General features: G+C 37.0%; 1 protein-coding gene across 1 annotated transcript; it reads left to right on the top strand.

Moving 5' to 3' along the window:
* The first annotated feature begins 1,974 nt into the window (after positions 1–1,974).
* LOC135169154 (titin) lies at positions 1,975–14,408 on the top strand. The gene is made up of 8 exons (XM_064133892.1): positions 1,975–2,262; positions 6,639–6,863; positions 11,512–11,742; positions 11,828–12,006; positions 12,172–12,409; positions 12,841–13,257; positions 13,491–13,944; positions 14,031–14,408. The coding sequence occupies exons 1-8, from the start codon at positions 2,143–2,145 to the stop codon at positions 14,123–14,125; spliced, it is 1,959 nt and encodes a 652-aa protein (XP_063989962.1). The 5' UTR covers positions 1,975–2,142; the 3' UTR covers positions 14,126–14,408.
* Positions 14,409–15,136: the final 728 nt, after the last annotated feature.

Below are 15,136 nucleotides of genomic sequence, written 5' to 3' on the forward strand. Positions count from 1 at the left end.
TGTCATCCGGCAAATTTGGTAGAAACCTCTTTTGGATTCCTCCTCTTAACTGCTCTGTTCTTTGAAAAAATTTGTTATGCTACTCACACCGGGAGAAATATTCAGTAGTAATACCCCAAGACCTTCAAAATTATCGGATATTTCCCGAGAGTTTCGTTGCGTAGCAACGAGAGGGATAAGGTTCGCAGGTTAAAAAACCCGAGCGCGAAGCGCGAGGGTTTTTCTGCGAATCTTATCCCGATCGGTGCTACGCAGGGAAACTGGAGGGAAATATCCGATTAATTTTGAAGGTCGAGGGGTATTTGGCTGGATTATTTTTTTCATTCCAATTTCAAACAATTAAATGTGTGGCATTTCACGTCATATAGTATGGTTTTTCACTCGTAGTTGTGGCTTCTCCAGCGTATATTCTCTGTCTGCACAAAATGCAGAGAATTGTTACCAAATTGGGGCTTTTGCCTTCACTGTATTATTAGGAACATTATTATTAATTTTCTAATCAATAATCTCCAAGGATTCTCCTCCAAATCTGCTCATGTCGAGGTAAAGTCTTTGAACTTGATTTTTTGTAATGACAGTTTTGGGGTTTGAAACGCGTACAAATTGTTTATCGGATATTTTCATTGCTTAGCAACAAACAGGGAAATATCCGAAAAATATCCGAAGTAAAACTCTCTTACTTGTACCACGTGACGGGAAATGCCACCATTTGATTGGTTGAAATTGGGATGAAAAAAATAATCAGTAAAAAAACTCACAGTTCACTCACCGATTACGAAATAGTCTCGGAAAATTCCAATGGCGGTACCATCACTGGTCACCGGCGGGTCGGGAAAAAATTACAAAACGCTCCGGAAAAATTTTGTAATAGTTCCAGAAAATTTCCTACCATTGCATTTCCCTCCGGAAGTGCGGAAGAAATATGTAATGTTTATTATTTATTTTCCCCCGCTCAGATTTAAATACGAGCAAACAAAATTTTCTTGGAGTTTCATTAATTTTATGCGATTCTTCAACGTTTCTGATTAAATCGAATAACTTTCATTATGGGAGGTGAGAAATTTAAGCGCGATAAGGGCTTAAATTTACGGATTAATCTCTATGAGAGAATATTGAAATAATTCAGTTCAGAAAACAAGCGATTTCCGAAAAATTGTTCGATGTTATTGAGACCGAAAATCGCGAGTTGACCTCGTCACGCCTCGAGGCCTCATTGAAGTCATGAAACTGATCAATGTTGCATATCTCCGTTTAATTAAAGCCTCACAATCGAATTTTGTTAGCTGGAAATATATTTTTTAAATATTGCCATTTTAATGACAATTTACCGTTTTGTATTTTCCGTTATCAACAATATCCATCTGGAATCGCCGAAGACTGATAAATGACAACAACGTCCGCGGTTTTGGTGCTCATTCCGCTCGTCTCCCACCTCCCACATGATCTGGCAGTGTTGCCACGTGTTACGACTCCTATAATTAATTTAAAAAATTGATACGTAAAAAAAATAACTTTCAGAATTTCCTTTTACTAAAGTAATCAACGACTCGAGATGTGAGGGTGAAGCCAATTTCAATGTGACTTATCCCTTCTAAAATCGTCTCGAACCTCTGAAAATTCTTGAGTTCGTCATAGAACAGGTTTTTCCCCATAAAATCATTGGAACTAGGTGGCACGGCTGAGCACGAACCTTCGACAACGAAAAGAAATCTAAAAAAAAATTGAAAACCTGGAGGAAAAAACATAATCATAACGAATAAAACTACATCGTGGGACGCTGCGTGTGCTGACTTAGAAAGTCGTAGTGAATTGCACCTTGCTGATCATGTACATATACAATTCATAGAAATATCTCGGGGACTGAGTCCCAGCACTGGGTTGGGTCTACCTCATCCTGTCCATAAAACTCCCCACTTACCTCAGCAATACTGAGCGGTGGGATTTACCGTCTCCCTAAGTCAGCGGTGCTGGCTCCATCAGACATTCACTGCTCGTTCAATCGTCGAGCAATTGACATCGTTCGTTTTTTTTTCCTCAGTCTCGAATAACAAATTCAAAAAGTGTAAACACGACAAATCAGTTTATTTTTAAGTTGAATTTTTTCGAGGTTATTCCGGATTTGGAGTTCTATTGAGGAAGAGGATGGAGAAGGACCAGCTTGACTCTCTGGCCACTGTGGCTGTTGGGTCTGAGAAAATTCCACCTCCTCCGCACAGCCATTATGCTCCTAGTGAAGTTTATTCCTCGTCCGAATCACCACCGGTGAGAATATTACAAAAATTCAATAGTGAAGTGCTGAAAGGAGATATCAATGCCGAAGAAATATCTTTTATCGATTATTATCACAAGATCTTCCTCGAAAAGTGATTTAGATATAGCAGACAATATCGCTCTTTAAACCCCTTGACTTTGTAAATTATTTTGCTTTTACCTTCAGGACAATTCAAAACAATAGTCCCAGAAAAAATTTTGTAGAATTAGTTGGAAATCTCCAGGATTTAATAATTTTTTTCTCCGCACTTTTTTGAACACTAATTCATCATTTTGTATTGCATATGAGTTGAAACCACTTTGCAATGCATCTCACGTAATGTTCGACGTCTTCCGGATCGTTGCCTTTGTTCAATGCTACTTTCTAATGCGCCCCATTGGCTCTAGAATCTTCTGATCATGATTGAAGAGATATAACGGGGTGAACAACGGCATCGCGAGCACAGAAAAAAATTAATAAAAATTGGATTGAAAAACGTGGCGAATTCGTCGAGACAGTAGAGGCTGTTCGCCGAGTGAATCTCTCATATTTCTCTTGTTGGGTTTCGCTTTGCGAACTGTGCATCCACTGACGCACAACTTTCACGAATCTCTTCAAGGCAAAACACAAAGCCATTATCTCCAGCATTAAAGTCTCTTTGGAGTCATCATCCTGTATGCTGAGACAATTTAAAAGTTGTTTAAAGACATGAATTTCTGCACTATTTCTTCACGTCTATTTGATGATGAAATTCTTGGTCTCTCGAAAAGTACAAATTAGGTTCGAGAAGTTAATTCTTATGTTACTCCATTAAATTCTCGTTATATTGGGTAATTTCAGGAATTTTTTGTTTGGTAAAAAACCGCACATTTAATCGTATACTGGCGGCCAACAAGTAGTTGCGTGGGGGGCATTGTGTACTCTACAGTGGTATCGAGGAAATACGGTTCTTATTACACAATGCAAAGCAAATGTTCCAAGTGCCTTTGACTCAATACAACGTGACAACATGACTTTTTTTCACTGTTTTGGGAGAAAAATTCGAAACACGGAATTAATGATCATTTCGACATTCGGTACTGGAAAATGTTTCGGGATTGGAGTGTCATTTTCGTAAGAAGCTTTTCTCGAGTTCGAGATTTTCGCAACGAGAATATCTGTCGAAAAATACTGCCTCGAATTTCTTTGGCAGCTGTCAGATTTATAAATATTGAGATTATTATTGATTTGATTGATTGATATTTGTTTCATCTAAAGCAGTTGATAATAGTCTTATTTTTGGAAAAGGAAAATTATGGAATGAATTTTAATAGCTATTTACTTAATTACAGTTCAGAAAATAATTTCCACTGACTCTTCTGATGAATCGAATTTAATGAGTTGTAGATTTTCACGATCTCCTCTAAATAAAACGTTGGATAATTATTAGAATGCTAATGGTCTGAATACTAAAATTAATTGAATGTGTTCAATTAGAAATTCAAGCTAATTGCTTTTTATAGAAAGTTATCAACTTTTTTAACCTGAAGATTCGAAAAATATTGTCGATGTGATGTCGCATGTTTGAGGATCTCGTTTATGACTATTTGATATTCACCGAAATATCGGGAGAAAACGGAATGAAAACTCGATGAAAATTAATGAATTGAAACCGCTTGGCAACAGAAATCGTCTCTGTTTATTTTTCAATCGAGGATTGTATAGTCATGATGGCCTACTATCTCCTCCTGTTGAAGGAGGCCTCTCACCCGTGGTAGCATCGTCCATACAACATCGAGGTCATTAAGAATCGCGTGCAAAACTATTTCCCTCATATCTCTCCTGAAATGAACCAATTTAATCTCCCGAGTTTTCATTCGTTTTTCGTTTCATCTCCGCTCAATGAAGTTTATGTTAATGTGCTCACATGTTTCAAGTTATCAGACGCTGTAATTTAATCGCTTCTGTCTCTCCACTCTTCAGCGTCACGATTATAAAGAATGAAAATATTATTCGAAGTGGTTGAAATTTGTTCCGTCAGGATTTCACTTCATTTGCTTTCAATTCGCTGGTGAGGAAATTCGGTTCAAAATGTTTCGACGAATAAAAATAACAAATTTAGTATGACGTGAAATGTTAAATAATAACAAGAGGATCGCGGAATTTTTACGCAAAAATTCAATGTGTCGACTGGTAAAACAACCTCTCGACATCTGTTCAGTGACAATTTAGTAATAATTTTCAAGCAAAAAAATTAAAAATTTCTTAAACTTTTTCTTAGAAATTTCTCTCCGTAAAATAAATGATGAATCGTTAATTTTATTTGTGGTTTACACAGCAGCGGAATCAATAAATATCCAGCGACGAATTTTGTTCTGTCCCAGAGTTATATTCTACACATTAGGCTAGTGGAATTATGGCTGAGGAAATAGTGTTCACATCTCATTGAGTACTTTTCTAAGAGCGATTTGTTGGAATCCGAGTCGAATGGGACTGTTGGAGCCGGCGACTAGGGTCACTCCTAACTGTATCAATACAGTTAGAATTGACCTTAGTCACCGAGTGCAGCCATTAAATAATTAAAACGATGCTACTCCTATCCTCTCCATTAGTAAATCCAAAACACTTAACTGTGAAAACGCATTATTCCCACCGCAGGGCAACAATTAAAAGTTTCAACATTCACATGAATCCTCTCTGAGCGATGGGATGAATGGTAGGAAATGACAGAGCCAAAAAATTCCCTGCCGGCTATTCCGTTCGAATTTCTGCTGCCAATGCCTTCAGATAAAAACTGTCGAAGAGACTTTTTTTCTATAACATTTTATAGACTATAAAACAGGTCATTGAACATAGTTAGCTTTCTGTATCTCCCTATTTTGCAGATATCGACAGAACCGTCTACACGAAATCCTTGAGCTAATTTCGTTTTACAGCAGCCAACGGAATTTCTTGCGAATACTTCCCCAGAAGTAAATTCGAGATGATTTGTCAAGAGATGTTTTTACAAATATTTTGATGAGTGCGAAAAAATTCTTCCATGCTTTGTTCAAAACCACTTGAGTTTAACGATCGACAAAAGGACTTTGAATTATACAGAATAAAAGGAAAAGATTATTTTCTGGATACTTAGGAACGAACAAGGTTTATAGAACCATTTTTACACTGAATTTGATGCGGCGTAGACTGAGGTAAAAGAGGAAGTCTTTAGTAGTCAAACACACGCAAACCGCAGAGTGGAAATTTCCTATGAATTTTTATTAATTTCAAGGTCCTTTTTCAAGTTCCAAAATTAGATGTGATTCACTCTCATTTGGTCAGATAAAACTAGCATTTATAAACCGTGGATTGTATCCCATAATTGGAGAATTTTAGTGATGTTTACGAATTACTTTCCAGAAAATCCGAACCTTGAGATCACTCCTCCATCTTTTTTACCAAAAATTCTATAAAACCCAGGAAGTTTTATCGTCCTTGAATGTAACAATTTTGATAGTAACGAAATATTCTATTCGAAACTCAACCAGATTTTTTTTTCTAAAAAAATAATTCGGTAGGAAGAAGTTTACATGAGTTCATAAAGAACTATTAGTTAGTGCAATTTTTTTTAAAACACCTGTCAATATCTTCTGCCAAATGAGAGATTGATTGCCCGGGAATTTCTCGACTTGTTCCCTTATCCTTAGCTATTCCACTGCATCGACTGATTTTCCATCGTCATGACGCATTAGACTCTAGTGTTTTTCATTTTTCGGATTGTCGGGAATTGAGATAACGAGAAAAACCACGGATACAGGTACAAAAGACCTCGACTCGGTTGGCTACCAAGCGTAAAACGTCTGGCACCAATGTACACACAATTATGTATGTATATAACTATCGTCAATTTCTGCGTCGTTTTTTTTTCTGCCAAAGTATTTACATGGCTCTTTAAATGTGTGCTTCAATCTCACTGTGAATGACACAATCGAGGAGCGCTGAGAGAGCAAATCAATTATACATATACATTTTACATGCATAACTAAAAAAAGAGAAAAATTGTTCAAGAGATATAGTTAATGAGAGATGTCGAATTACGTAACTTACATGTTTAGGATGCATCTGCTAATAGAGTTTCTTAGTTTCTTTTTAATTAAAGATGGCGCTATTGGCTGGTGGGTCAATTTATCTTCAATAATTCATCGAAAGAATTAATTAAGCATTTTCTTTGCTGTCTTTCGTCAATCAATCAGCCAAAAATCATTATGTGTAAATTTGGAACTTAAATCCCCGATTACTCACCTAGAGAATTCCGCAATAGTTTATAATTATTCCTTTAATTACAGCATTGAAAAAATTGAGGACTCCCATAATGATCGTTTACATTATATGTTCAATAATAATCAATCAATAATTATTCTGTTTCCAGGCATATTCTCGTCCAGTGATGAAGAGTACCGCCGTTCAAATAGCGAGAATTACCGCTGTAACTCTAATCGCAATGTCCCTAATCATTGGCAGTTTCATCTTGGCAGCTGCATTCCTCGAGGCTCGTGCATCCTGCACTCCAGAGTCAATCGCTGCGATGCAAGCGCAATTGAACATTCAGCAGGGGGAATCATTCCGGATAGGTCAGCCTGAAGCCCTCATTCAGGTACGAACAAAATGATATCAGATTAAATTGATTTATCGATCAAATTCCCGAGGTTTTATTTCTCACGGGCTCAAAGTGGAGAAAGGATTTATTCGCTGGCCTCGGGCTGGTCTATTTGTATCTGCGGGTGGATAACAATGTAGGCGCACACTGCGAAGACCAAAGACATCATGTGTGATGCCTGGGTACTCTCAGATGGATTCAAGGCGAACTTGTTCCATTTAAATTCGTTTTATTCGTTTCTGATGACGTGTTTTTTCAAGTCTCAAGGGAAATGGAGGAGGTGAAGTCATTTTTGTCTTCACTTCGAGCATTTTTTACATCTGTACTTTCTATTGAAATACGTAATACCTCAGGAAACGAGAATGGCGAACGAATAGATTTCTTCCTTCTCCCAAATTCAATGTTTTTTTCCCTGAGATAATTTTATATTTCATCGTTCCTGGGAATAATGATTTTTACCATAAAATATTATGCTATATCTTGTAATGGAACAATTAAAGACTCCGTTGAGTGCACGAAACTGCATAAAATGGTGTAACAATCGATGAAGAAAATCTGAAAGAAATGATCCGTCAATTTTAGAGTCTAATTGAACAGGGGAAAAAGTTAAGTGAATTTCCCAGATTTTACATTCATTTTCCCAGAACAATTAAACTACAATTTATGGCACATATAAATTGTTGTGTGAGCAGAAAAAATATATTTAATTATTATTTCATTTAATAACGCTCTCCCAGAGTAGAACATGGTATGCGAAAATTTATTTCAGATCTTTGCAGTGCCTTAAAACACTGTAATTTTAAAAAAATGTAAAAAGTGCGACAAGACTTCGTACCGCGACCAACGGACTATTAGCACCGTCGCATTATGTACTAAATTAATAGTCAGTTGTTCAGGCAAAATTATCATTTTAATTCATACGAGTGAATTCACCGAATGAAAGCAAAAACAATGAACGATTGACTAAGCGCAAATTTCTAAACAATTACGATAATAAATTCACAAAAATGAATGAAAAAAAATCGTTCGTGTTGGTGAGAAATTCTGAAGCCTTCTGATGCATCAGAGGATTCATCGCTATTACATTTACTATGGTGAAAAGGCACGTACAAAACCACAACGGAAAGTGGGTTGCCCGTTGGTTAATGTTCGACGAGAAAGAAGAGGTGAACGTACGCTGAAAAGGATTTTCTCTTTGCCGATTTAACTGTTTTGTCAGGGTGGACAATAACATCGATCCTAATCTTTTTTTTAATCTCATGCTCATGTTCTTTTTGCGTTTTTTAACTTCACAAGACCACAATTCCCCAGGATAAAAATTCCAGTACCGAGTTATCTCTTTCTTAACGTGTTCGTGACACGATAAAGCTTTATTTTTTAAATTTGATTAAAAATGTTTTTACTTTAATATAAACTTATTTAAAAAAATAAATAAAAGTGTTTACTTTTAAGATATTTACATGAGTTCGTGTTTTCCCTGAAATGTTTTGAGTATTTCTGGCCGATTACGTGACTGTTTTTTTCCGGAGAAGATCCACAAAATTTTAAACGTGACGAAAACAGATTTTTCATTAATCGTCGAATCAATAAAACGTGAGAAAGTAAGTTCTTCCGCATTGTGGAATGTGTGATTATTTCAAGTCACGTATGCCTTTTGTTTTAATTATCGCAGTTTGCAGATATGGTTCCGGATATATTTGCGAGCAACAATGCATTTCCACGATAAATACGGAGTTCTAAAATATGGAGACAATTTAATTAAATGAAGTGTAATGATTTTTTTGGTAGAATGACATCTAAAAGAAACGAATCAGTGACACAGTCATTCGATCATTCAGATTTTGGTAATCGATGTCTGACTATATGATGGATGTCTCGACTGAACTGGAAGGGTCACTTGAATATTGTTCAATCGTACCCAAGCGCTACTTATGACCTTTAATTTCGGAGGCAATAAAATTCTCGATACATTTCAACACGGAAATTGTTGCTATTCATCATCGAATAGTCACGTCACACATCAACAATTCATCGGCGCTTCTAGAGCTATTAATTAGATGGAATATGTGAATTAGAAAGCTTTCACTAACGCGCGTAGAAATTGAGCGCAATTTAGAATCCGGATCTGGTCGATAAAATTTGATAACTTTATTTTGGATCACAAATGAAGCTGTTTGGGTATATTGTGCCTATATATTGCGTTAAATTCCACGTTAAAATACCTTCAGATTTTTTACGAACATCAGTTCATGCGGAATTCGATGTCTTAATGACAATTCAATTATTTATTATGATTATTGAAAATTTGGAATGACTTGAATACGAATTTTCTATTAGATTTATTACCTGATATTGATGGAATGACGAAGTGATGTTGGTCCACGAATAAATGACGTCATCGAGCCATTAGAACCAACAAAATTCACGAGTAATTCCTTTGACTAATCGCCCATCAGTCGGGATTTATTTTACTGTTCTCTCTTGCATGTCAAAAGACGAAATTGTATCTTGCATTAGAGCGCTGTCAAGGCCTTTTTCCAACTTTAAATCGACACTTTCACGTTGGCGAACCAATAATCATCCTAAAAATGCAACATTTACAGTGATTGTTGAGAGAAAAGAAATTCTGTAAATCAACAAGCTTGAACAGTATCACCAAACTCATGGGTATTAGACTCCTCTGGGACACCAGTCAACCGGGAAGTTAGAAAGTTGTCAGTGCCTCGGTACCAGGCCACCGTAGAGTGCCAATTAGCTTCCTGAAATGAACGTAAAACACGAAAAAGAGGAAAAAAGGAAATGCCCCTGGTTCTTTCATGGGACCGTTTCAGGGGAAATTACCGGCACTTTTATTATTATCTGATTTCAAAAAAATTCGCTTCATTGAGCATCACCCATAGGAGATAAGTTGACGTCACTGGCTGCGTAATTTATTGCAAATTGAAAAATAATTATACCGTATATAATATATTCTATCGACGCAACACGATATCGCCGGAATTTTCGGAGAAATTGTAATCTTTGATAAAATGTAATTGCTGAAAATTGCGAACAATTGTTTCATTGAATGTATTTAATATTCCAAAAATGTTTTGAATAATCAACGATGTGATGGTTATTAATGACGAAAGTGAAAACCCCAGAGAGATTCCTCCCACTAATTTTGTAATCCAATGATTTCCATCACGAGGTATTATTATCTGCAAATAAGCCAAAGGGGAATTAATCTATCAAGTGACTTTTTAGCACAGGAGTGAGTTGATTTCCGTGATAAAAAATGCGTACATAATTGTTATCAACTTCCGGTCGTATGTGAACATTCAAGTATATTACGATATAGTCCAACTCGCAGGAAAAATTGCATCTTGGTTGGGTAGAATGACAGAGACTAATTACTTTTTCCCATTTTTGTACAATTTTTCGTGTTGAAGAATAAACATCACTTTATTTTTTTTTACTAAAATTATAACGAAATTATAATTTTCTCATGAACCCAAGTGTTGTGTAAATCTTTGTTTCTTTCACTGATAACTTCCGGTGATAGAGGAAAAGAAACAGTATTACGATGATTTTCTTTTGAAAGCCGAGGAAATTATAGTGTAGTTAGTGTTTCAAATGTTACAATGGAATCTTCCTCTTTTTTGTTTTGGATCTAGTGACATTAGTCTGAAAACAAATTGCTGAAATTGTAGTCTTTGCTGTAAAGAAGAGTCTATTGTCGGGGTCAATTACAGGGTCGAATCGTGATGTGCTGTATTCATAAACGAATTATTATTCCGAGATTCTACACTAATCAACATCGTAAATGGACATTCAGACGTAACTACTAATCCGAGGATAAAATTTAATTTTATGGAGAAATTATATAATTCAAGCTAAACTCAACGGATTATTAGATTGTTTCTCTTTAAATTGTTTTCCTACACCGAGGAAATTAGCGCGTTTGAAGTAATATGTAGAAGAAAATTACAGAATTTTAGAAATGATCAAGAGAATGTTCTCCTATTTTTTAACGAACAAATTAATTTTAAGGATATTCACAGAATATCCTTAAGAAATAATAAACCTGAAGCCAATTGTTGAATAAAAATAAAGACAACAGAATATATTAATCGATTTTTCCATTCTACTATGCGGTGCATTCTCAGGTGAAAGTAAAACATCACTTGATTATACTTCCCCATTCGTGAAACGCTGGAAATCGAATGCGACCGAGCGTGGAATCGTGTGATTAATTGCACGGGGGTTATTGGAGACCACAAATCCTCATAAGTGCATCGAAACTCACGTCAATCTAACCTGAGAAATTCTAATCCCCCGAGTTTCTCTAGTCTACAACATCCGGCAGCTCCTCGCAACTTTACGATGTCAGAAAAGATATGCAGATCTCTCCCAACGAATCGTCTTAAAAAATAAAAAATGAAAATTTTCGAAATTCTTGACCTACACAGACACAAATCAATGAAAAAAAATTAAAAGTCAATTTTTAAAATTTTTTGGATATAAAAAATACGTAATAAAAAATCGTGAGCTCGGAAACGTTCATGAATTCATGATCAAACTCATGAACTAATAAAAAAAAGTGTGGAACAAATGTCTTTGAAATTTCTCGCAAAAATTGAATATATATATATATTTGTCACAGGAGCCCCAAGAACCTAAAGAGAGCCTCCAGAGCCTGTCAGCTGCATCCGAAAAGAAGCTCCTGGTATCGCCCAAAGAAGATAAAAAAATCCAGAAAGATGACAGCGATACCACAAAGTCGGACAACGAAAGTGGCGATGAGAATGAGAACGACGATGATTACGAGGATCCCGAGTTCCCCCCAGTTCACATTAAACTGCCACTTCAGCTCGACCTCGATGACCTGGCTGGTGTAAGCAATATTCATTAACAATAGAGAAAATCATGGGATTTACGAGTGAAAGCGAAGAATTATTAATTTGTATATTTCCTTTCAGACGATCATGCAACAGGCGAAGAGTCTCGTCTCGTGTGTCGTTGAGCGTCGCAGGTCTGAGGAGCTCACCGACGGAGACAACCATCTTGAGAACAACATCAATGATCCTAAGAGACTCCAGAGGCTCCATGGAGAGAGAGTTGTCATTCTGTGCGAGTCTGGAGATCCCCGCCGTCAAGAGTAAATAATTAATTTTCGGAAGAGAGACGTGTAAGGGAGAAGAGAAAATTATTTAAAGAAAGATGCTGATGATGTTGAGAAAAAAAAATTCTCCCCTTATTCGTCCCAATCAGATCAATATGGAATAGATTAACTCAGTTAATTACTCATTCGTTCATCTTACAGACAAGAGCAAGATCTCTTGACCCCGATCATCGTACCCCTGGGCCCAATTCCAATGCCAATGCAGCAGCAGGATCAGGATTACCACCGTTATCAGGTGCCCAATCAATTTCCAATGCCTGAGAATCAACGCTCGCCATTCAATTTCAGAGGAATTAAACCAGTGGGAATATTCCCACCGGAGTTCAAGAATGTACCACAGATGATGGACATGGGGCCACCCCGAGTGCAACCACGCCCGGTAATTCATTCTCATTCATAATAACATACATAATAAAAGCTCACATCGTATTCAATCGAAAAAAATTGATGTGTAATGAATTGTAGAGATATTCCTCCATTGAATGATTGCGTACCTTTTTTTCTATTTTCGACGCAAAGAAAAAGGAATTTGAATAGTGGGAAAAACTTTGAGAATTAATGACAATCATTTCTTCTTCTGATTGTGCTGTCACGCAATGTGTCTTGAGGATATTATGGCGGGGTTCGTTGGAGCAAAAAATTATATGAAATTTTCAAAAGCCAATTTAACTCGTTTAAAAATTGGGAAAAACAAAAATCATCTATAATTTCTTTTCTCGAAATGTCTGCCGAAGAGTCGACTTTAAACATTTTGTACTTGTACAACCACACGTCAATATCGACTATAAAAAAGTACTTCAATTTTCTCAGCAAATGGATATTCGCCCAGTACCAATCGAGCTTCGTCCAGTTCCCATCGAGATGATCCACGGAATGAGGCCACCAAGTGACCAAGAGCACCAGCAACACGTATTCCCCCAGGAACAAAATACTTCCCCTCAAGAACCCCAGCCACACGGTATGGTCCCACCACCTCCACCCGCACCGCCAACCTCCCAAGAGCTGCCCCAGGAACGTAGGATGACTCCACAGGTTATCATTCGTCAGCTAATTGAGCAGAGGCCACAGTCCCAGGAGAGTCAGGAGAGACCCGTCATGCCATTCCAAGGAATTCCACTTGAGATAAGAAAAATCATTCAGCAAGTACCTCTGGAAATTAAAAACATCATTCAACATATTACTGGGGAAGTCCGACCCGTGCCAGTACCTGAGGGAGCTAGACGAGAAGTAATTTCACATTCACATGAATTTTCTCACAGAAAAGAAAGGAAGAAATTTCATTATTTTCACATCTCCAATAGCTTGGATTCCAAAAAGTTCGAAATAATTAAATAAAGAATTTTTTTTCTCTCTCAAATTAAACAAAATTATCCTCAGATAATAATAGCGAAGTTACCCGTAGAGAAAAATCAAATTATAGTTTTAACACTTCATTACACATTAACTATTTACCCTTCCAGGCAGTTCAAGAATTCAAGCCGTTCCCCGAAGGCTCGCGCCCCATGACCCTGGACTCTCTCCTCCCGATTGAAGTGAGAAATCTCCTGGAGCACGACAACATCGAGGGACGCCGTCAGGAAGAATCTGAAGAGCAGCAGGAGCAAGCGAAACCCTTCCCAGGACCTGAAGACCAAGGGGAAGAGGAGGAGAAGAAATTCTCTGTGCCACCTGATGTAAGGAACTTCATCCACCAGATAGTCGAGGGTCATGCTTTCCCAGTTCCACGATTCTCAATGCCCCTTCGACCTGTTGAATCTTTCGGAGTACCCATGCAGGTCAGTGCACGAGTTGTAGAGGCTACAGGAGGTGAAGACAATAAGGAGCAGCAACAGGAGGAACAACAGCCTCCTCAGCAGCCTCAGGCTCACGCTCTCGTCGAGCAGCACGAGGAGAGTGAAGACAAACGTCCTCACTGTGAGTATTCACTGACTAATTATTTTTTCAAAGTCTATTCTTAATCGATAATTACTGATTTTCGATAATTGCGGTAATTTCTGCAGATGTACAACCCCGTTCAGTGCGTTCAATTCCTGACGCCCTGGCCCACCCACGGGACAAGCGAACTCGTCGTTGTGCCTGCGACTGTGCCTGCTAAATTCACTAGCAGACAAAACTTACAACTCCCATCATTTGGGTGCATTCCTTCCACTTTTCCTGACGCATAACGTTAAATAAAACAAAATAAAAATATTAAAATTGTACATTCGTGATGAATCATTGAAAGTAATTGGAAGCCTTATTCAACATGTAAATAATGGCTGTTTCGTACCAGATGAGGATACAAAGTGATACTTTTTCTCCATAAGGATTGTTAGCTGTTGATCGTTTGATATTTTATGAGAGTGGTGAAAAAAAATGTGAGATGGAGAAAAACGAAAGCGAGTTGCTACTTCATTTTAATTCTCTATTAAACTTGCTTTCTGCAACTTCTTTTACAAAACGCATTCTATCCATTTGTGATTGAACTCGAGATGATTCTCTTCTTGATCGAGGCATTTTATTCTATTCCCTAAGTTTTTATTTTTTAAATTCTCATTAACCTCAGCATGACAAAACTCTAATGCTATAATTTGTGATCGAGTGAATCAACCTTTACCACTTATTATTATTCAATTCATCAGAACCATTATACTGTAATTCTGTATATTGATTATGTATTTCTCTTTCTCTCTGTTTTTGATGAATAAATCGATAGACGCTCCTTGGTTTAGTGAGACAGAATACAAAATGAAGAAATAAAGAATTCTGGAAAAAAAATTGTTTTATGATTTAATCGCATGAATCCCCAATTGGTATCATATTTTTTTATGTAGAAGAATATTGCGTTTTTTTAGATAGACTTTTCGATAGGTCCGGAGTCGAATTTTTCCCTTAATCATCATGGAAGATACTCCGTAAATCCTGATGCTGGCAGGAGGGATGATGAAGGATTCGACTAGGCTCGAATTTCAAGAGCTATACGGGCTGGAAATTTCGTCGAATATTCGACTACTGATACATTTTCACAGGTCATTTATCAGTATTTTTCACTGCAATTTGCTCTTCGCCATGACGTATATGTTAACTGACAAAAATGACAACAATCTGTTTAAAAAATAGAGCAATA

Source organism: Diachasmimorpha longicaudata, chromosome 1 (assembly GCF_034640455.1).
Source record: "Diachasmimorpha longicaudata isolate KC_UGA_2023 chromosome 1, iyDiaLong2, whole genome shotgun sequence".
Lineage (NCBI taxonomy): Eukaryota > Metazoa > Arthropoda > Insecta > Hymenoptera > Braconidae > Diachasmimorpha > Diachasmimorpha longicaudata.

Coding starts and splice junctions, on each gene's coding strand:
- LOC135169154 (XM_064133892.1), top strand. CDS start 2,143: ATGGAGAAGGACCAGCTTGACTCTCTGGCCACTGTGGCTGTTGGGTCT. Junction 6,864..11,511: donor AGCCTGAAGCCCTCATTCAG/GTACGAACAAAA, acceptor TATTTGTCACAG/GAGCCCCAAGAACCTAAAGA. Junction 13,945..14,030: donor TGAAGACAAACGTCCTCACT/GTGAGTATTCAC, acceptor TAATTTCTGCAG/ATGTACAACCCCGTTCAGTG.